The sequence below is a fragment of the Montipora foliosa genome, chromosome 14, assembly GCF_036669935.1.
Source record: "Montipora foliosa isolate CH-2021 chromosome 14, ASM3666993v2, whole genome shotgun sequence".
NCBI lineage: Eukaryota > Metazoa > Cnidaria > Anthozoa > Scleractinia > Acroporidae > Montipora > Montipora foliosa.
This window is the reverse complement of record NC_090882.1, coordinates 15585358-15608145: the sequence shown is the minus strand read 5'-3', so window position 1 is coordinate 15608145 and position 22788 is coordinate 15585358. Positions and strand designations below refer to the sequence as shown.

Sequence of the window (22788 nt, the reverse complement as noted above, 5' to 3'; positions counted from 1 at the left end):
TCATCATGAAGCCTTCGCAACATAAGCATCCTCTTTTTTTTGTTATTTATTCAGGGAACCGATTCCCATCCTAGGAGCAGAAGACTTTTAACCGGCAAAAAGTTTCAGGCAGTCGAACAGCACAGGCTTTTAGAATGATTGTGTCCCTTAATAACTTAGCCTCATTCACAGCCCTTTCTAGGGAGGAACGAGCCTAAAAACGGCTGCGAAGGAGGCTATTAAAAACTGTACTTGATAATATTCTGTTTCAGTGAACTTTAATTCTTTACAATATTACCAGATGTTATCTACACCATTATTGTACAATATACATTGTTTGCGTCATAGCCTGCGACTAATTCAAGCGAGTTATTGTATAAAAACTGTACGTAAGAAAAAAAAAATAAAACAAATTAATACGGTTCTGCTTGATTATCGCAAATATATATACATATATGTACACCAATTCTCATATACTTTTCATTTACAAGTGTTTTTAGGGATATTTTTGCAGAATCGAATACCAAATTGTCAGTTTCAGCTCCAACAGTTCCAGTAACCAATTTAAAGAAGGGAGCGACCATGTCGTTCTCTTTGGTGCAGAAAGGAATTTTTTTACCCAATTACAGAAGACCTCTAATCATGAACCCTGGAGATCACCACGTCATCAACGAAATAAAGACTTGGACACTTAACCATGATATCCAACTAATGTTACTTTCAAAACAACAATGTTCCGCCAAAATATTTACTATGCTCTTCGGCAAGACTTCATCTAAAGTGGCAGAAGAGAGTTTGTCAAAGATGCACAAATATTCCTTTTGAGCGGTTCCTGGTTAAACGTGAACAATTTAAGTTATACGAGTTAAGATCATTTCTTTCTGTTGTTTGAAGACGAAAAGCCAGCTTGAGTACGATTACTGAAATTTGCACGATACTCTTTGCGAATTCCGATAACGACATTGTGAAAGGAAATAATAATTAAGGAGTGCGAGTTGTATTCGTACTCTCTGAAAAATAAAAATGAGGAAACTATTTATTGCTCACCACCTTTGTGATGTCAATAGGCCTTTTGCAACTAACGATCACATGGTACAAAATCCGCCATGTTGGAGGGCAAGCTCATTATTATTCCTGGGACATTAACACAAAGGCAAGTCAAGCTTGACTGGTTCAGGTCTCTTTGTTTTAATGTCCCAGTGGGGGAATAATAATGAGCTTGCCCTCCAGCATGGCGGATTTTGTACCATGTGATCGTTAGTTGCAGAAGGCCTATTGCGACCTTACGTTTGACTTAGACTGCTACAATGATTACTTCGGTTTGAGCATGCGCATCAGGTTAGGAGGTCAAAAGTATTCTAGTGCGCATGCACAGTACTTAAATCTTCCAATCGTCGATAATGTATCACATTCATTACTTTCCTCTGATAATACCAAAAGGGATTTATCAACTCTTCTGTAAGGGCCCACAGTGTCTTGCAATCTAGTAAAGTTGTAATTTCCATCGAGTTTTTCTTTTGCCTCAATTATAGCCCTTCCGTAGATCTCAGGGCGAATATTCCGAGTCCCCGAAATGCCTCATTTCGTAATCACATTTGCCGAGCTCAAAACGCGCATTGCTTGCAACAATGACTGTACTTTGTTAAACAAAATGGCTGGACATCTCTCTCGCCAAAAAGTTGGTTGGCAGGAAATCGGAATTTCGTTGGGGTTCCGTTTTAGCAATTGGCGTTGTCCATAGTGCCAATCCATTTTTCGTGTTCCTATGCCTGACTAAGAACAACACAGCCGGTCATCTGGTCTTCTGGAATCCAGTTAACACAGCCGGTCATTTGGTCTTCTGGAATCCAGTTAACACGGCCAAAACCTGCCCATTGAAATTCGCCATTATCAGGTTTTTCGTCATAAAGACGTGGTTACTGCTGAGTTCACAACAAAGTTAAAGTTAAGCAGGTCATCTGCCGAGGGGCGTTGTCTTGAATTCCTTTAAAACAAGAAGAGAAATGTAAAAACAAAAATGTAAATGCTCTGTTCACAGTGAAAGTACACTTAGCTACCATAGTTTCTAAAGTTTCTTCGTTCTGACGAAGGGCTAACGCTCGAAACGTCAGCTTTTAAAATCTCTGTACGGTGGTCAATTTACATTATCAACTCCGTTGATAAAAGTTCACAGGCACCCTACTATTAAGAGCCCAACCATTTTAAGTTGCAATAGTTTTTAAAAATCTGAAAGAAACAATTCAAACTTAACAGAAATATGATTAAGAACCCCAACTGGCAGGAGGCAACCAGTTGGCAATTTACAAAGCGTGGTAGAGTTGAATCCGGGACAACAGGAAACAAATCCAAACCGGAAACAAATCCAAACCAGAGGTTAGAACGGGATTTGAAACCGGGTCAACCGCATGCAAACCCAATGCCCTAACCACTGAACCACGCCGCCTTCTATCAAAGATAGCTTTTCCAATGCAGTCCACTGAAATGGAATTTCATTACCTGTCACTTTCTAAGACATCTAATCAACTGTGCGAGCAGAAATTCGACTCGTTCAAAGGCTAACAAGCAAGCTCTACCTCAACTCCACTGTCACAGCATAAACTCTTATCACCACGCCTGTGATATCCTAGGAAGATCTCACACACAGGATACCTTAAGCAATATCTGCCCCACCTGTTGCTCTCTGACAATCCTGAGGGGTCAATAGATAGCACGATTCTCATAGGTCAGTTATCTATCTAACGTCTCTAGTACAGTCCCTTTAACATTTGCCTTTGCTGGCTTCACATCTAAAAGAATTCCGTCTGCTTCTAGGACTTGTAGTGCCTGAGCTACTTATTCTATTGCTTCTTGACAATACAACCTTCCCTTGTAGGACTATTCCGCACTGCCCGTTTCTCGCTGTTGCCTCGTTGATGACCAAACCCCTAACCTCTACATCTCCTGTCTAGTCAGCTATTAGTTGGATCACTTTTTAAGTGCTATTTCTTCTTTCGTTTTCTAGATTCAGCACCGCGGCAAACGGCAGGCTGCAATTGCTGCTTGTCGCAAAAAAACAAAAAGCAATAAATGAACTGAAATCAAATAGGTTTCATAAGCGATAAAGAAAATAATATATTGGAACTGAGGATGAGACGATTTTCAAAGTGAAAGATCGTCGCAGTTAGCGGAAATAAATAAAGGAGTTGTTGTAAAGAGGTCTAAAAAAATCAGGCTTTGCACTGCACACTTTGTGTACCACTTACTGAGCTATCAAGGGAGGGCAAATTGCTGCCAATCACACAGTCATGGAGTTCGAGTCCTGTTCAAGACTGAGATTTTTCTTTCATGCTTAGTTGCGACAATTCCTTCAGTTGTTTCTGCGACGCTTTTTACATTAGAAAATATAAGAATCATCGAGTTTGTGCTGCCTCGTGACCGTCAAGGACACTGCCTTTGTTACAATTCGATGGCAGCCGGCTACTTTTTTCGGCAGTAATGAGGACGACGATGCCATGAAAATTGTGGGAAAGACGGCCTTACTGGCTCAGTACCAAGTGAAAATCTTATAACAATTAAAGCTGAGGGTGGTAACCCTAACCCTCCACTCCCTTCAGCCTCCACCGACCCATTCCGCCCACTTCATGGGAAACCCCCCTGCAGGCTCCAACGGTTAAGAGCAGCGCTTTTAAAATTTCACTCACTTGGTAAGCGTGGATTGCACGAAGTCCCTGGCATCCTCTGACAAATCAAGCGGCAACTCAGGTTCAGTGGGTTGTGTTGCAATCTTAAAGAGAGCTGCCATTGGCTCAAATTCTGACCATGGAGGCTTAGTTGTTAACATTTCCACAACAGTACAGCCAAGGCTCCTGCAAAAGCGAGGCACGGCGGGCAAAATGAACAACAAGAATCGCTTTATCTTTCCATTTTCTTGTTTGACAAAAATATTTACAGTTACGGTGAGCTGTAACAAGAGCAAGAGCTTGGATGTTGTATTCCTTGCACAAGCCGTACAAGGAATCCAGCATTGTTGTGGTAAGCTTTAGAGGACGAAACAAATGTTAGGAAACACTGCCTAGCAATATTGAACACCACTGCAAATAGCGTAACACCTCTAAAGGAGACGACCAATTTATATGGCACAAAGTACCACACACTATCAGCTCACCATATGTCCGCTTTCCGGCCATATCCCTCGCCATTTATAACCTCCGGTGCCATCCAGTATGGCGTGCCATGCACAGACCGAAAGCCTGTTTTACTACGAATGGTCTGAAAGAGAAACAAAAGGCAAAAACACCATTAGAAACAAACAAATTTTTCGTCGCACTCCATGACAATCTTTGTTGGTTAAACGTTGGTGCTCTACTTAAAAAAAAAACATCGACCAAAAGGAATCCTTGCAAAAAAAAAAGACCTGCTGTGTCAGAGATTTCAAATACAAAAGTACCTGCAGTCTTTTCGACGCCCCAAAATCAGCAAGTTTTACGTTTCCACGTAGATCTCTAAGTATATTTGCTCCTTGACAAGAAATGAAAAAAACGAAAACGTAAGAACTTCCAATATGTTCCATAACTACACGGTCAGTAGACTGTTAGCAGTCCCTTCTGAGTCAGTCGAACCGTCCGCTTTAGTCAGTCACGCAAGCGACATCTCGCTCTACCACCATTCTCTCCTCGGCTCGCTTGCGAGACTGACTAAAGCGGGCGGTTCGACTGTCGACTCAGAACGGACTGCTAGCAGTCTACATGGTCAGGGTCATCCATTGCAAATAACAGGAACCGCAATGCGACTGCTTCGCATGTACGCGTTTTTTTTCCTTTTTCCATAAAAACAGGCTTAAGCGCTTTGTGATTATAGTCGAACGAAACGCATTTCTTTTTAAGTGACTTACCAACGTTGAGAGGAGTTGCACGAGAAAAAAAAGTAAGTTGCATAATCTATCAAATTTAAGAATGGCACAGGAGAAAACAATGGTTGTGGTATTTACAGTAAAATGACGTTGAGACAATAAGGTCGATCGCTCTGAGCAATCGTTGAACACGGCGGACTAGAGAACTACATGTACTTGCCTTTACAACATGAAGCATCACGCGCGAGTTTCACGCGAGGCCAAGAAGGGTCTACACTCACGCGCGCTACGCTTTTCTTCGCATGCACACAACCCTACGTTTTGATATTAAAAGGCGTCATCATCTTATATTTAGAAACCAAACGAATACGGACAAAGAGAAAAAAAGCAGCCTTACCTTTGATGTCTCTATGAACTATAAGCGTTGTGTGTAAGTAAGAAACTCCTTCAAGAATCTGTCTCGTGTATTTCCTCGTTAGGCTTTCGTTCAGAGCCCCGTGTTGTTTTATATGTTCGTGCACTGAGCCCTGAGGTAAATGAACCAAAAATACTCTTCAATATCCCAACCCGACAAGCTATCCGTTAGCTGAATATCAAGTCGTTCGGTTTCTCCAGAAATGAGGTTTGCCTTCTGCAGGAGAATACTCTTGGTGCAAATAATTTCACACATGTCATCTCCCATTCCATGTCCCTTCCAGGCAAACCTCAACAATGGAAACACAATTTCGCATTGATGTGAAACTCGAGAATTCTCAACCAGCCGTAAGTGATTCACTGAGCAGATGAAAATTACTTTTTCTCGTACGAAAAAAAAATTCTTACCCCAGGCATATATTCCATAAAAATGTAAACATGAAGATCCGTTTGTTGAGTTCCATAGTACAACACAATCCTCTCGTGTTGGAGGTTTTTCAGCAGGTCAATTTCCGCTTCAAGTGCTTTTACTTCCTGGAACATTGACAGTAATGCGGTCAATTTAATATACTTATAGAGTTACTGATGCACGAGTCGCAATTAGCAGGCTGAAATAAATGCATCTTAAACACAAAGACGCACTATAAAAGGGGACGCTTCGCGCACTATTACGTTTGTCCGAATTCATTCATTTCTTATTAGATAACTATCCAACATGGTGATCAACAAACAGCAACTCAGAGACGGAAGCCTGAAAAGATATTTCTATCGCGAAACAAGGGAATGGGGATTTTAAAAAAACAACAACAGATTTATGACATATTACGGACACATTGCCATCAGGTACTTTTTTACTTAACAAATTATCACAGAGCTCTTGGCTGCGTCCACGGTTGATTGATAAATCGTTTGGCACCACGCCTGTTATAGTGCGTCTTCGTGTTTAAAATCATGATGACATCTAAAGCGAGCGGGAGAAACTTCTCCTACTGATTTACTAGTATTCTTTCAGGCTGTTTTTTTTTTCCAAACACTTGACGTCTTTCGTACTTGGGAATTTTAACACAAGCATTTTTGCTTGAGAGACGGAGAGGACCATAAAAATGACCATTTCCACTTGGAAAACTGTTAGAGCAAGTCGTCTCCTCGCATCTTCTGATCAGAGTACCGAAACCCAGCAATGAGGAGGAGGTAGCAATAAGCTGCCCTCAAAGGTAAAAATCGCACCATGTTGCTTCTGCCTACATCAAGTCAATTAAAATGTGGATATACCTTTTGCGTTGCTGTGTTCAAAAGCCCTACTTCAACTTGTTTGACAGCCAACTCACTTCCTGTATCGTGATCATGGCACAAATAAACCTAAAGAGAGCCAGCACATGAGGATCTTTAAAATACAGCAGACTAACGATTCACCTTCAGTTGGGATTCATGACAGAATGATCACTTTCACGTCCCATGGGTCATATTGGAGGGCAAAACCGTCAAACAAAGGGTAGTCATTCAGTGTTAGAGGAAAAAAGTTACAGGGGAGAAAAGGTATGTTCAGAAGTTGTTTTTTAATCCTTTCTGTCCTGAACCAAACAATATCAAAAGCTGTAGTAATTTATAACCTACCTGCCCAAAAGCCCCTGCTCCAAGAAGTTTGCCTTTTGTCCAGTTTATGGGAACTTCAGGCACTGCAACAATACAAACAGAAACTATGTCTTACAGTAGAAGTCCTTATAGGAACACAAGAGTTCCGTCCTGTGCATGCCCTTAGGGAAATGTCGTCCAATTCCCGTACAAGTCGCTTTATCCTCGCTTCGTCCCTCTCCATCCAAAACCTTACCCTCCAATCTATTTTTTCCGTGGTCTAATCTGTCTACCCCATATACATAGTTTCATCATCCTTTCTCTTTCCACAGTGAGTTACAGGCAAGAGTGAGTACGTTTCTGCTCTATTCTTATTTCAGCGCGTTATTGTCATCTGTGCAATCAAAAATTGAGATGCAAACCTTAAAATGTCGACTATTATCTACCAGAAGGGTTTCAACATAACTTAACTTCGCTCGCCTATGAGGTTTGACTATCGTTAGTTCTTGCTATCAACGAGTCAAAACGATTTCTTGAAATTTAAGTTTCTTACGTCAAATGCAATTTGTTTGAGGGCATTTTCGTGCAAGCAAGGGCTGTCCGTTCAAATTGGATTGACCTTACCAGAAAAGGAACGACTTATCACCCATAAACCGTACACCACGATCTATTAGAAAGGGAAGTAACAGGAAAAGCTCGTTGTCATAAATTTGCTGGAAAGACCACAGCCAATATTTTCTGCAATTTGGGCCACAGGAACACACCTTTCACTGTAAGTAAGGAGTTTGAGGAAGACAGCCGGCGTCAACTAAGTAAAACGTCACTTCAAAATCTAACTGCACAAAGTACTTCGAGATTGCTGCTGTCACTCTTAGGCAAATTAGTATGTATGATTTTGAAGTAAAGATAGAGAATGAACTGTTCACAATTTTATGCTCAAGTTGTCGTCAAAATCCTAAATTTGGTTATTTCACAGTGTTGTTTGCAAAATACGACAAAGAACTGTACTAAACTGCGTGCTGCATGATTACTTTTTCCCTCTTCAATAGACGAGTTCACGCTCTTGAGTACATCATGGGTAATCAGGGCAAGATGGAGAGAAATTCAAAGGTTTGTAAGGAAGTTCAAAACGATGAAAAGTGTTCATAATATGCAATTGTTTTCCAAAACAGAAGGTATGCGCTCAAAGGTGCGGCAGAATAAACTTGGAGAGAATGGATGTTGTAGAAATTATTTTATTAAAAAGAGTTTGAGAGAATGTATGGAGACAAAAAAACAATATTTAGAAATTCCAAACAACGGATCTCGGTTGTGAACATGACTTATTTGTTTGGTTTATGAAGGCGAAACTCTATAAAGTAGAGTCATGTACAGTACATTGTGTATACTTTGCTTCGAATTTCCATACAAACCTTTGAATTTCCCGCCATGTTGTCCTGATTACCCATGATGCAATCAAGAGCGTGAACTCGTCTATTAAATCAAATTACTGTCATTGACTTAGTTGTTGTTCTTGTTAACACTACCGAATTCTCCCTCACCCTTGGCAGTTGTTGTTGACATTTCCTTCAGCTTCTGCACAGCAAACTCAAGTTCAGACTCTCGCCTGCGTCTCTTTGATCCGGTATCAATATCCGCAAGGAGACCACTGCTGCCACTGCTGCTACTCGCAGGACTAATCTGCTGATCTGTTCTCATTGATGCAGGGATTGGCTTTCGGGAATTTTGAGTTCCATTATAGATCTGGTTTCCTGAAAAAGGTCCTGAAAATCGGTTAGTAAAAGATTTATATTCTTAGTAATGTTCAAAACCCAAGCTTTAATTATTAGAATTTGACGGAGCCCAACACTGCCTTATAGCATTCACAGTATGAAGCCGTTGTTACACGTTAACACGTTTAGCTGAAACTTGTGTGCAACGGCGCTTGCGAAACAAGTTTCAGGAGACATTGCACCGTGTAACATGGTCGATATCGTAAAACCTTTTTGAACTTTCGCTGCGAAACAAGTTTCACGAAAAGTAGAACTGCTTTCTGCCTCTGTAAAACCGCAGTGGTGATAAAAACAGGAGTTTCACTATGTAACAGCACTTCGTGAAACTGGTCTCGTTCGTTCTTGTTACGCTACGCTGCGCAAGCCAATCAAATACTGGCTAAGGCCACGTAAACAACATTTCGAGTCCAGTTTCAACGTTCCCAAACGAGTTTCGACCTTTTATGTTACACGGTGCAAAGCTTTTTTTGCTTTGGTGTTACACATAAGTTTCAGCTAAATGTTTCAACGTGTAACAGCGGCTTGAGTGACTTCTTGCACACTGCATGCCTCCAAAGTCATCAAGAATATCGCTCCCCAAAAAGCATGATTATAACGATACACTTTTACTTTTTACGCTCGTTACAAATATATTCATCAGGGTAAAGTACCCACCATCATGGAATTCACTATTTGCACTTCCAATTGTGTGACTTCTACGCCTGGGATAGGTGTGGGCTTTTGAGTCAGTTATGTCTTCTTCTGTAAGAGGAGAAATTTCAGTTGTGAAGACGCAAAATCATAACATTGATGGGTCAATTTCAATTAAAAAAAACTTTCAAGTTATTTCATAACGGTTTAACGATGATGAGGTTAAAAGAGTCGGCAAGAAAGAACTGATTTCAAAAGAAGGCAATTTTGGAAAACAAATATCAATCTTTAAACAAAGTGAAGGCTGTTGATATTTGAATTCTATTATTTTGATAATTAAACAAAATACGTTTTGTTTCAATTATGCCTTTATTACCGAACATGAGGCTGAAAGTTCACCTTGTCTTGCCTCAAACTTCAGTGTTTACTCTATACAGCTATTTTGAGAAACGTTGTCAGAAAAAGTGCACGCGACAATCCTGAAAGGTATTGTGGGTGATTTTAAGTGCACTGTTTTTCAAAGAAATTTAAAAGAATCGTACCGGAGGCCACTGATATATGTTTGTGAGTGCTGAAGGAAAGTAACAAAAGTAGGTTCGACAGCTACAGTCGTTAGCAACAGTGTATTGATCATATCCCATATTACCTTTCGGGATTGTCGCGTGCACTTTATTCTTGACAAACTTTCTCGAAATAGCTATATACAAATTAGGGAAAACTACCTGTTCCAGGCTCTCAGTGGGTCACGACGAGTGAAATTGTGGCAAGGAGCATGGAACAAGCTAGTGAAAACTGGATTAGACAGTACATGTATTATGATTTACAGGAAGGTCTGTAGGAAAACAAGGTCAATAAAAACTTTAAAGCAACTTCAAACTTGACTGATCTTAATGAAGCACGGATCATTAGACCAATCAGTACACTGATTGATTTATTGAACAAATTAACCTTACTTTTAGTCACTAGTGGATCTGGTCACAAATTTTCAGCTCCACTTGAATGTCTTGAGACTGCCCTGCTGTTGGTTGTTCCTTTATCAGCAGTTCCTGATGCACAACATTCTCAGTTTTGCTTACTGAAATAATCGTTCCGTAGGGCATATTTATTAACGTGTTACAGTCAACTATACCTGAGGAAAACATTCCTGCTGCAAGAACTAATGAGCTGTTTGAGGCTGATCTTGTTGAGTTCTGAAATGACTGCATTTCCCCACCACTGAAAAGAGAGAGAAACAGTAATTACAGCAATTACAACATTTAATCTTTAAAAATACGCTTTCTGTTATATAGCCTTCCAATGGTGAAAGAAAAGCTGAAATTGACCTTGTTCGTTTTCAAACATGCTGTCTTTCTTTTGGCTAGCTCCCATACGAACAGCATTAATTACATAAGAAAAGCAACAAGGTGTGTATCGAAAGATGGACACCCAGTTTCCTCACTGCTACCTGGTGGTCACAAGCTTGCCTAACCCTGAAAAAGTGCCCTTGTGTTATCATTGTAGAAGTATACATGCATGATTACATTTTGGTTAAACTGTTAGGCACTGCTTGAAAATAATGCTATTCCCTAAGAACGAGCCAAAGTTCATTGAAAACATGAAATAGTTTGAACAAAAATGAAATCATTATGGGTTTGTGACAGCTTTAAACAAAAAGAAACTCCAATAGGAGAGGGAAAAGGAAGAGAAAACAGTACCTGTCAACTGAAAATGATGATCCTCTCCATGAGCCATCAGAACTTGGACTGGAAACAATCCTCACCTTTAAGGAGGGCAACAGAATGATCAAAATTCAAACTCCATGACAACAAGATCTTAAATGAAGTGCAACCTTAATTTAATGAAAAACGCTAGTGCTGTTGTGGTGCACAAGGGTTGATGACTGACTGAGACGTTTGATGAAGATTGTAGACTGACCTCCGAAACGGAAACAATGCACCACTCTACGTTCATTACCTGACTGTGTGAGAGTGGGTCAAACCAGACATTGGTTGATCTCTGGAGTCTGGGAAGAACCTGGAAATTCAAGCAAACAAAAACAGAACCATGATAAACTCAACGGACATCTTGGAAATACTGGAACTGTTGCATAAATATGGGTTCCAGCAACTATTTCTTTCAATTTTGTCAAATCAATATTGTCCCTGTTACCTATAGCATCAGATTATTTCACTCACTCATGGCAGACCACTGAGGTGAAAGGGCACGAATAATCACTATCACAGTTTAAACCATTTTTCATAACACAACAAAGTACAACATGAGAACCGCACATTGCTCAGGATAAAGAGGCAGGCCTTTTATTAAGCCACGCAATTTTCCCTTATTTAGCCTTATGGTCACTTATTTTCATCACAAATATTAACAATAAAAGGTTACACCATGTTTAACCAATTGAATCCTGGGAGTAAGACTTGACAGATTTGACTGTCTAATGCCAGAGGATTTGACTTGTCAACTAGGGGCATCTTAGAGCCCCTGAGGGGTCAACAGGTTAAATGACTTTATAGCACCATCATCAAATTTGGAAAATTTTCCTCTCATTTGATAATGGTGAAACAAAATGATTGACACCTTGATAACCTTTTATTTTGAATTCCTGTAAATGAGTTTTATAAAATCCAACTCGATTGGTACTAGTGCATGATCATTAAATTATTATTGCAATAAAAATGACAACCACTACAGCACTGTAAAATCCTAACTGATGGCAAATGATATTCCAGTCACCTCCCATACAGTCATAGTAATAACAATATTGCTTTTTCCAATACATACCACATGATCTTGGCTTTCTGGAATGAATTCTCCCTCACCCTTCAAAGAAAACAAAGAGCTTGCTCATTCAAGACAGTTGACATAGGACTAAACTCAAAATTAGTTTGTACACAATGATAATTAAGTTGCATGCAAGGTTGGTTTTCTGGATTGGTCACCCACACTGTTGACTTCAAATCAATATTGATTTTCCGATGTTTTTCTCATAGGCGCCCCAAGCTTCCTGCGAGGGAAAGCCTACAAAATGATGACGTTACCAAACAAAGACAGACAAAGACTCGTTACCAAGCCACAAACAAAATTAATACTCATAACCAAGCGGAAACTGAATGGTCACCGTGTGGTGTTGTGTGTGGAAGAGGATCTTTTTCATTGTTTTAGTGATTCATTTGGGACACTTACAGCCGCATGACCTCTCTGGCAGCGCTTCAATTGAGTGGCAAGCGGATTGAAATGAAAGAAAAATCTTTGCCTGTGAATTCTACGGGGGAATTTTAACTGCAGGAACATTTTAACCAGGAATATTTGACTCAATTTAGTGGGCTTGTGAGAATTCAGTGTTCAGCCTTGGTATTTCACTGTAACTGTTGACAATCGAGGAACTGATAATGGCTTAATTTGCGTCGAATCTGGAAAAAACACACAGGAAGGAGGCAACCCACAATGGCAATAAGGTTAGGAATTTTATCGTAAAATTATCTTTTCAGGTCTTTTATCCAGATTCCCATACAGATCCTTATAACTTTGTCGGCTTTCCCTCACAATGAGCTTGGGGTACCAGTGTTTCCCTTACCGAAGTAATGCTGCAACGTAATACTTTGAAATATTATTAGACTTTCCTTCATTCCAACGGGATTGATACTCGTTGCAGTCATCAGCATGTCTTACTGAGCCACTGCTCAGTGGAAGACTAAAGGCGCTGTGTGTTGAAAATGAATGTGCAGAGACATTTGCTCGCCGATCTGCCAAGTTCACAGGCCCACTTGTATTAGCAAAGGAGCTGGCCGTGAGATTGTCACGGACAGTAACAACTGTGTTCACCTAAAGCAAACTACCGCTCTTTTAGTTTGTTATTATAATTATTATTTCATCACTCTATTGGTTAGGTATACTTGTAACATATTATTTTAAAAGCTAAAGGTGCTTAAATGTAAAAGACGGGGTTAAAACAAATCGATAGCTGTGTTTGCAAAGTTGAGAAATATCCAGATGTTTTCGGTATCACCTTGTTGAAGTTGAATAGTGAAGCAATCCTTTGCGATAAGAATCAAACACAAATTCACTCTTTCCAAGCTAAATGGCTATCCTCTGTTACTTCATAGGCTTTTAACAACCTCGTAAAAAGTTAAAAGAAGCTGAAAACACCCATTGGCGATTCTTTTCACCTGGCTCTTTTGCATCTATTAAATGCGACTAAATACAGCATGTTTCATGATCCATTCCAGATTGTATGAAAGTTTGAAAAGTTTTGGAAACAATCCTTGTTTTCAGTTATCACAAACTGAGGCATTCGTAGCTGTTTATACAGTTGAGGACTCTTCAGATATTTAAAAATGACCTGGAGTAGCCTGCCAATGATAACGCATTACTCTTAGATAAAAATGTAACACCAATTCAGTCATTATTTCCAAACAAGATCAGAAAGCAACTGATTGCAACAGAACTCCCATTTTGTAAGCATTATATCCACGACTTCTTCACAGTTGTCCTTTGATTATTTTTCCATGCAAAGAAAATGTTTTGACTTGTTCTACAGTAGTTAGTCCCAATAAAACATTCCACTGACTCAAACATAAACACCAACACAAGTCAACAATCACCTTCAATCCTCAAAGTGAACTGTAATAAAATTACAACCAAGGCTGGTGTGGAAACTGTATTATATTAGTAGCTTAAAATCACAAGCATCAAAAAGAACATGACAGTCCTTACCCTGACCATGTGAAAAGGTTGTACAGGGATCTGATGATCTTGATGGAATCCTGGAGGAGGTGAATTACGACCTGTGGTATGAATACTGCTGGATGACATGTACGAGATGTAGCTGTACCTTGAGAGACTGGGAGTGTTGGGTGGGTCCCCAGCAATGTAAGCAATCTCATCTGGTGTTGACTGTGATCTAGAAAGATGCCTAATTTTATTATTAACATAAATTCTAAATCAACAATATTAGAACCCCAAAATTCCTAACAATTACTTCACTTTGTTTCCTGCATTTTGCAAAACATCTTATTTATGGGGACCAGGTACAGGGAAAGGGGAAGTCAGGATAAGACTGAGTCAACGACTTTGCAATTCCAGTGGTACAGGGATGGCGCAGTGGGGAGAGCACTCCCCTCCCACCAATGTTGCCCGGGTTCGATTCCCAGACTGCACGTCATTATGTGGGTTGAGTTTGTTGGTACATGTAAAGCAATACTATTTTTATCTTAACATCATCTGTGATTCCTCAAAAGTCAGTATGTTAAATACAGCTAATCCTGCAACATGCAAATTGTACAGTCAAGTACTGTTTATATCTTTTAATCGAAAAAAATGATCAACAACATTCTCTTCCCTTAGATATTTTGCCTTACTCAGTAACCTTGAATTCTGTAAGTTTCTTCAAGTACAATACAGTGACAGTTTACAACAATCGAGTTTCACATTTTGACTGAACCTGAATTGGATAAAATTAATGATACTTCACTGATCTTGTGATGAGCATGACTTGAAGTTTGACCTTAATTTTGCAAATAATCAAAACTAACTAATTAATCTCGTTACAATGCTTGTTGACCAGTACGTAACATTTGGGACACTAATGACCTTACCTATTTCCCAAGCCATATCTAGTTGGTCGTCCTCTTTTCTAAGGTAAAGAAAAGAAAACAGTCAAGTGTTTAATAATTTGACTTAATGTGACATGAGACAGAAGATGCAAAGTTAAATTATTGTCTCTTAAACATTACGTTATTTTAAGCCAAGGAATAGTTAATTCTCACACACTGAATGCCATTCGTCTGCCACACAAGAAACAGACACGTGATAACCTAACTCAGGCCCAGCCCCCCTTCACTGTGTGAGAACCTCATTTCCCGCCTCTTTTGCAAGCTCAGCCGGCGGGAAAGCCATTATATCAATGCAAGCATGGCAATGAGTGAGGTACAAAAACAGAAGCTTACAGGTTCAGGTGTAACTTGAAGCATGCAGTACCTTTCACTGTGTGTCATGCAGGGTGAAAAGCAAACTTGCAACCTGTATTTAAATTTTTCCATTATTGAAAGCTACATGTAGCTATCAACTTGCTGAAAGGCTTATTACCTACTCTATACAGTGTAAGTAAACTTTATGAAAAAGCTAAAATAAATTATTAAAAAAAAAACTCTACTCTGTACAAAAAGGATACTTCCTGTCACCCAATCAAATTAATTACATAATAACCCTATCTAGGCTTTAACCATGTTTTACTTACATAAAATGGCTTGCTTGCAATACCAAAGAGAGATCCAATTTTGGGATTACTTGGGGGATGCATTCCTGTCTTTTGCTGGCAGGAATTCTCCGTAACTCCATTAGGCAATGACAAGAGAATTCTCAGACTTGTAAGGTGCTGACTGCGATCCAAAATCTCAATAGCTTTGTCAAGGTCTGACTGGTTTAAAATAGGAATTGCATTTGCAATCTAAGGAGGGGAAAAAGAAGTTGGCTCAAAAATTGAAGATTAACCTTAAAATGCTAAGGGTGCGTTTGATTGACCATATTAAGGAATAGGAATACATGGAATAGAAGTTAGAAATCCTTTGTTCTTATGGAGATTCACACGAAAATTGTCAAACACTTGCTAAAATGCTACTTTAAACATATCTTTATCATCCTTGTTGCTTCAAAATGCCAGATATACCGTTTTCAATCATCACTTTATATATTATTCCGGAATAGGGGCAATCCAACACGCCCTAAATATAACAATAATAATATTATTACTACAATAAATTATAATATTTTATTATTTAAAGACTCCATAGATGGTTTTCACAGTGACTTCATCAAATTCTAAATTCAAAACGGCGAGGTGCTTTGAATTTGTATCTTTTGGAGGTTGAAGATGAGCTAGCAATAAATCTTTTTGCAAGTTTCGAGTTCCATGACATCTTTCATTTTGAAAATACAGCATTTTGAATTTCCGAATTGTCACCTTGCAACACCATGATACAAAGTTATTTGGCTGAAAAAAATGTTTAACCCATTGACTCCTGGGGGTTCTCCACTGACGAGTAAAATAGACCGGCATTAGACAGAGTAAAATACTAATAATGGCCGGTTTAGCAGTGAATGGGTTAATTACCCACTGAAGTGTTTTCCATCCCAACCCTTCCTACACAACTGCCATCCAACAAGCCTCTTTACCCATCCCACACACAGCCAATCCAACATTTCCTGAGCCAACTGCTCTCTGACTCATAGACAGGCACTGACAATACACGTACATGTAAAATGACCAGAAAAAGTACAAATGGCAGGATGTACGGTGTACCTCATTTCCCACATAATTCATAGAGAGTTCCTGTCCATACGCTGTCTTCACTTTTATCAGCAGTTCTGTCAAAATGACAGGTCTGGAGACTGGAATAATTCTGTGGAAATCAAGAATGGCTTAGGTTAGGGTTACCCTAACCCTAACCCTAACTAAGGTTACAGTAGTTGCGGTAGCTGTGTCTGTCTGGTGTATATGCCTCGATAGGTAGGATGTTTTTGTGGGAACAAAGGAAACTGCAAAAATGGATTCAGAGTGTAAACTATTGACAATAAGAAAAGACACTAAATTCCAGGTGAAAATGATTCTTGCTTATGGGAATTTCAAATGCCCCTCATCAGGAGGAACTCACAGACAAAGTAACAGCTCCAAAAGGAAGTTTTTTTTTTTTTTTTTTTTTAACAAGTTTATTGACCATTACACATGTTACATACCAAAAAAGAAATAACCGAAAAGAAATGAAATATATATGCAAAGTGATACGAAGTGATAAGGTCAAAAGGGAAGGTGCGAACGGGACACGAGGACCCATGCGAGGCACCGCCCATGATATAATTAAAACACGATTAAATTTAAAAGACACTAAAACTAGGGATGACAGGGGCAGGATCGTACAATTGACCAGGTACAGGCCAGAAATCCCACCATTCCCAATTACATGTAGGAGTCACCAAACAATGCTTGGGAAACTGTACCTACATGTTTGTGTACTACATCTTGGGCACACAATAATGTCTGTCTCCCTGTACTCTCTAACAAGAAATAAAATTAATAATTCAGAGGTTACCTCTTTTCTCCCCTGAACTCAAACTTGATGCGCACTGTATTGGACTAAAAGAACAGAGAGAGATGTAATGCACTTTATTCTTTCTGTCATTTAGTAAATAAACCTCAGTGGTAGCTGGCATGTTGGCTGACAATGCCTGCGGCTGAGATGCAAACCTTTGAGAGTAAAATTAAATTTCGAGGACAATCTCTTAGCCAAGGACATTATCAGCCAACATACCAGCAAGCCAGAAAGGGGTTTATTTATTTTATAACCCTCCCATTAATTTACATATCAAGCAAAAACCCACTCGTAAAAAGCCAGTGTTGATCTGATGGTGATGCTTTGTGTTTTTTCGATGGACTGTTCAAAATTTGGCAAGAAAGAAAGCGTGTCGGTCTCTGGAAAAAAATCTAATCAATTTAATTGTCAATGCGTGTCAAAAACTAAAAAACTAGGCAGTTTTTTGCTTAACTGAGAAAGAAATTTCAACCATGAAAGGACAGAATGTGCAAAGTCTGGATGACTCCTGTCAGTGTTTTCCAGTGGAGCTGTAATTTTTCTCTCCCTAGACCGGTTGGTTAATTTCATAGTTCGTAAACACAGTGTATTAAATTCTCTACTCTACAAAATTACTCGGTTAAAGTTCATGTTACCGTAGGATTAAGCCTCTAAAGTCTGCTCATAACTTTTCTTCAACTTCAAAGACATTGAGAACATATTTTTTTACTTTCTTGTACATTCTGGAACACCATTTGCAACCACCTTTTTAATGTCACACCACTAGACTCCAGAAAACAAGTTTGTATTTTTCCATGTAAAATGAAAACTCTTCTGCTGCCTTTTCTCCGCTGGCATGGTTTCTTTTCAACAGACATGATTGCTACAGCAATTCACAGGGTAAATATCCATGCAAACGGGGGTTTTTGCATGAGAAATGTCCTGTGAGTTTGCACCATGAGACATAGATTAGCCAAATCGACCAAAAATTCATGGGTTATAAGTTGCGGTATACCATAGTACAGTGTACATGAACCTCTGCTATCAATAAATTAAATGCTGACATGCTCAGAATACAGATGTGTAGTCTGATCTCTGTCCATTAAAGAATGCCCAAACAACACTAAAATCGGGCATTTTTGTTATTATTATTTTTCATCCTAGCAATTTATTTTGTGTGGTCAATAGAATACATGTAGAAGCCATGGTACATGTGAGCCTGCCCCAGAAACTGAAGCCTCGTAAATACTCTAAGCACCCTGTGCCTGAATATGTATCAGATGATTATTTTTGTTGCTTATTGGCTTTCAATAACATTCAAGCCACAAAAAGCCCTTTCATTTTTAACACATTAACAGCTATTAAGCACCCCCAACTGGAAAGTAAAATCTAAAAGTCTTAAACTCTCAGGTGGGAAAGGGTTATGAAAAAATGCAACATGAACATTGTCAAATTTGCTGTGGATCAACAAACTGTGATTTATCATTGATAAGAAGACATGTACTGTAATACTGAGGTCCATTTGATCAATTTTCTTTTCCATTAAGAAATTATTTCTGCATAAGGAACAACCAATATGATTACCTTGTGTTCAGGCATGAGAAAGTTGTTTGTATTCTGTTGCTTTTGACCATGTGATATCGTTGAATCACTCCCAGGACTGAGGTACCCACTCTCCAAGTCATCATCTGTCAAAAGAAGAGTTTTTGTAGTATTACACAATGTACAAGAAGCAAAAGAAGAGCCCAAACACTTCTCTTAAGGCAGAACTCATATTTGCATTTTAGTATTCTCTCCCATACAGTCCTTGGACATGGAATAGGCAGGATCAAACCTTTTCTGAAGAACCTTTTCTGTGAATAATGAAGCACAAAATAGACGACAAGCTTTCTTTCAAGTAATTCTTCACTGTCACATTTCCACTTTTCTCTACCTGAAGACTGTGCTGAGTTGAGTATAAAATAAATGTAAACAGCCAGACAACTGAGATGCAACTTCAGTAAAGACAGATGCATTCAAGGCCTTCGATTCTTTCAATGTTTGTTAAACCCATACATAATTTGCCATTTGGTTTCATTGTTGTACATAACATGACATTTAGTAAAATATTGGAAACAAAGATCTGACTGCGAAAGATGCAATTGTTGTTGAATACCATTACTCGTCGCTTTCAAGATTACAGATATTTATTTTTCACTGCCTGTTTTGTTTATCCAATTGATGTTCCATTCTTGAGCTCCGTAAGAGTATATTTTGTTTTAAGTTCCACCAAAACACCTTTCGCGTAACAATGACTTCGACGCCATTGCAGGTGAATTAAATATTCTACTGTGTCCACCAGATAAATCTAGGCATTTCTACTACCCCCTTAATCCCACCAAAAATATGCCCAGAAGACTCTACACACAAAGACAATACAGGTCATTTTGTTGTTTACATTAATTTGCAACCAAACTAGGCCATTCGTTTCAACCTACATGTAGGTCAACTTGTTTCAACCTAGATCAAGTTTAGGATACTTTTTGTATTGGTAAAACAATGACCTGTGACCTGTGTTTTGTACCTGCTCCAAATTGACCTATTGTAGGTTAAACAACTTGATCTACTGTAGGTTGAAACAAGTTGACCTTGTCTGAAACAAAATGGCCTAGTTTTGTTGCAAATTAACCTAAGGAACAAAATGACCTGCAACATACACATAAGCAATTCTCAACTAATCAGTCATGGGATTTTGATGTCAAATTCAGGATCACAAAAAAAGTAATAATTTTTCTCAAAAACTTTAATTAATTAATACTACAACAGTACTACTACCACTACTACTACTACTACTACTACTACTACTACTACTACTAATGATGATGATGATGATAATAATAATAACAATAATATCAGGAAAATATATTTTTTTCATTACTGTATGTAAGTACCACTCAGTAATGCAATATTTCCTAAATATTTTACATGAAAGTGCAGATATAACAAGAGTGCAGTTTGTGGTCTTCTTTAAGTGACATTCTCAGATAATCATTATTTTTCCCTCTCATGAGGTATACTGGGTCAAGTTCACATCGGGTACCTCATCAGAATCAGAATAACTTGAAACCTCTTTTGTCTGAAAATTATTCACTCAGATAAACAGGGATTATGATTTTTTAAATTCCATTTTGTGGTAATAAATTGTCATAAAATAACACTGACAGATGTGCATTCATAAGGATCAACCTATATACAAAACAGTTTCAGTTTTAAAAAGTCCAAAATTTTAGCTATGACACACAAGAAAAAATTCTCCTTAACTACAGGTAAGCATGTGTATTGAAGAATGTAACAGTTATCAATTTTTTTTTTCTTGCTGCTGTTGCTACTAGAAAGCAGTCTAGTGTCAAAGACAATAATACTGTGATTGTTGTACTAAACTGTTATGTTTCAAGACTGATGAATAAGAAATCCCACTTTATTCCAGACTTAATTCAATATAGATAGATAAAAGAAATCGGTGAAGACTACATGTAACAGCTTAAGGGGAAATCTTGTCAAAGCAAACTGCTGTTTACAAGAAATTCACCTATGAGCAACGTTTTTGCCAAATATGGAAGCAAGATTCTCTCTTCGGAAAATAATTACGTTAATGGAAGTTAAAAATTTACCTCTTGAGAGCTTCATGAAGACTCGCTGATTGCACAGTTTATACAAACAACACACACGAAGTCTTTGATGCTTTTTGGAAAACATAACACTTCCTTTTCAAGCGAGCTAGCTTTGGTCATGTGACCAAAGCTTCTCAATGAATTCGATCCGTGATCAAAGTTGCTTCGATTTGAGATCTCTTCAAGTCTAAACCCTGTAAAACACTTTTGCACATTAAAATGGTTTTATAAGCTTCGTTATAACCAAAATAAATTTATTTAATACTCAATGTCTGAAACGTGCGTTTCCTAAAATAAAAGCCACCACAGAGTAAACCAAGACACAAACCCTCCTCAAGTCAAACTCCTGCGGCGGGCAGTTTTGTTCATCTGCAAAGCTGCTGTATTTTGTTGGCATAATTTTTGGGTATGAAAAAGTCGTCATGGTATTAATTAGTTTGTACATTTTTTCACGACATCAAATTCTCGTGAAGTTCTGCAATTGACACGATCGTTAAACTAGCCACAATACGAAACCGACACAACTGCTTCTCAAGTGATTTTCTAAGTCGTGATATCAAACTAACAGTCTGTTAATATCAGCGTTGTATTCAGAAAATGAAGTAGAAATTGAAAACAAGCTATGATCTACAGACAGCTCACAGCGAAGAATAAAGCTAAACAAACTTCATTTACAAACCAGTGTAGGTTTGAAAAATACTTATCTCTAGGTGATTCGATAAAGAGAGCAAAACGAACACTTAAAAAAATACCCGAACAGACAAATCATCATAACAACAATATCACGACTTGTAGTCTTCGTTTGATAATGGCAATAGACCGACGACCAGAAATATGGTGTGTGTTGTTTCAATAGAGTGTTAGCTAAGGAGATAGGCCGTTTGTTCCAAACAAGAAAAAATATTTTCATTTAGAAATATTACAAGTGCAAAGTTTACATTCCATGGGAAAGTTTCCCACGTTCTGGTGTTCAGACGGAATGGCCGGTGCCTTTACACGACCACTGTCGGAATTACTCGATAACAATGTAGATAAAATATGCCTCCTCACCCATTTCATATAATCCTGTTCTCAGTGCGATTTAGTATGTTAACGGGGAATTTTTCACTCCAGTACACTTGATTGCACACACAGATCACTTCATTGACTTCGGCTGGATCGCCGATCTTCGATGAGAGCCTAAATGTACGTAAAGAAATTAACAACCCGTTGGAGCTGAAATTAATTATTGTTCTTTCATCTTTCACAGAAAAAAATAAAGAACAGAAGCTTATAGAATGACATCTTAAAAGTCAGTGAAAGGCAAAAAAAACAAAAAACAAAAAAACATTATGCTTATTCAACCTGAAATAAAATAGCTATGTATATGATTAGTTTGGACCTCAGCGACTTCGAGAGCCTTCGAGGTTGTAAGCAACAAAAGATCAGGAACCTACGTGGATCAAATATGCCACCTCGAAGCGATAACGATTCTCGTCTCTGCATAACTATTATGGCTGCGGAAAGAAGATAAAGAATCCATGATTTGCTTTCAAACCTTGGCTGATAGAAACCCTCTTCACAGCTCGCGGAATGATGTCTCGCGCCAGTCTCAATCTTTACAAACTACACGCGGTCAAACTGGTCGGAAAAGGCAATGGACTTCCAGTCTATTCTACAGGGCCCGGTTGTTCGAAAGCCGATTAACGTAATCCAGGATTAGCGTAAGGCTATCTGTGATCAACATAAGAAAGAAAATATAAATATTGTGCCGGGTTCAAGTTTTCCATAGAACGTGTGATTTTGCTCATTTTACCCCGCGGATTTTCAGAGAACAAGGAAAAACTGTTCAAAACTTCAAAACGCGCGTGCGTAGCCAACTCTCGTTAACGTGCTGTCATAGATGG

The 22788-nt window shown here is 38.6% G+C and overlaps 1 protein-coding gene across 6 annotated transcripts; it reads right to left on the bottom strand.

Moving 5' to 3' along the window:
• Positions 1–246: 246 nt before the first annotated feature.
• LOC137985374 (mitogen-activated protein kinase kinase kinase 3-like) lies at positions 247–22495 on the bottom strand. Of its 6 annotated transcripts, XM_068832964.1 has the most exons (23): positions 22339–22477; positions 21953–22081; positions 18837–18940; positions 17274–17317; positions 16487–16586; positions 15425–15634; positions 14784–14821; positions 13903–14101; positions 11971–12009; positions 11149–11208; positions 10890–10954; positions 10325–10410; positions 9220–9306; positions 8335–8556; positions 6836–6897; positions 6494–6580; positions 5630–5755; positions 5205–5334; positions 4406–4476; positions 4124–4227; positions 3660–3824; positions 1838–1963; positions 1668–1801 (listed from the first exon to the last, which is right to left on the bottom strand). In XM_068832964.1, exons 2-22 carry the CDS (start codon positions 21954–21956, stop codon positions 1882–1884), a joined length of 2085 nt encoding a protein of 694 aa, XP_068689065.1. In that variant the 5' UTR covers positions 21957–22081; positions 22339–22477; the 3' UTR covers positions 1668–1801; positions 1838–1881. The 6 variants fall into 6 exon arrangements, with proteins under 6 accessions (XP_068689069.1, XP_068689067.1, XP_068689065.1 ...); XM_068832968.1 differs by having other exon boundaries at positions 247–1963; positions 8335–8544; positions 13903–14089; positions 22339–22493; XM_068832966.1 differs by having other exon boundaries at positions 249–1963; positions 13903–14089; positions 22339–22495.
• Positions 22496–22788: the final 293 nt, after the last annotated feature.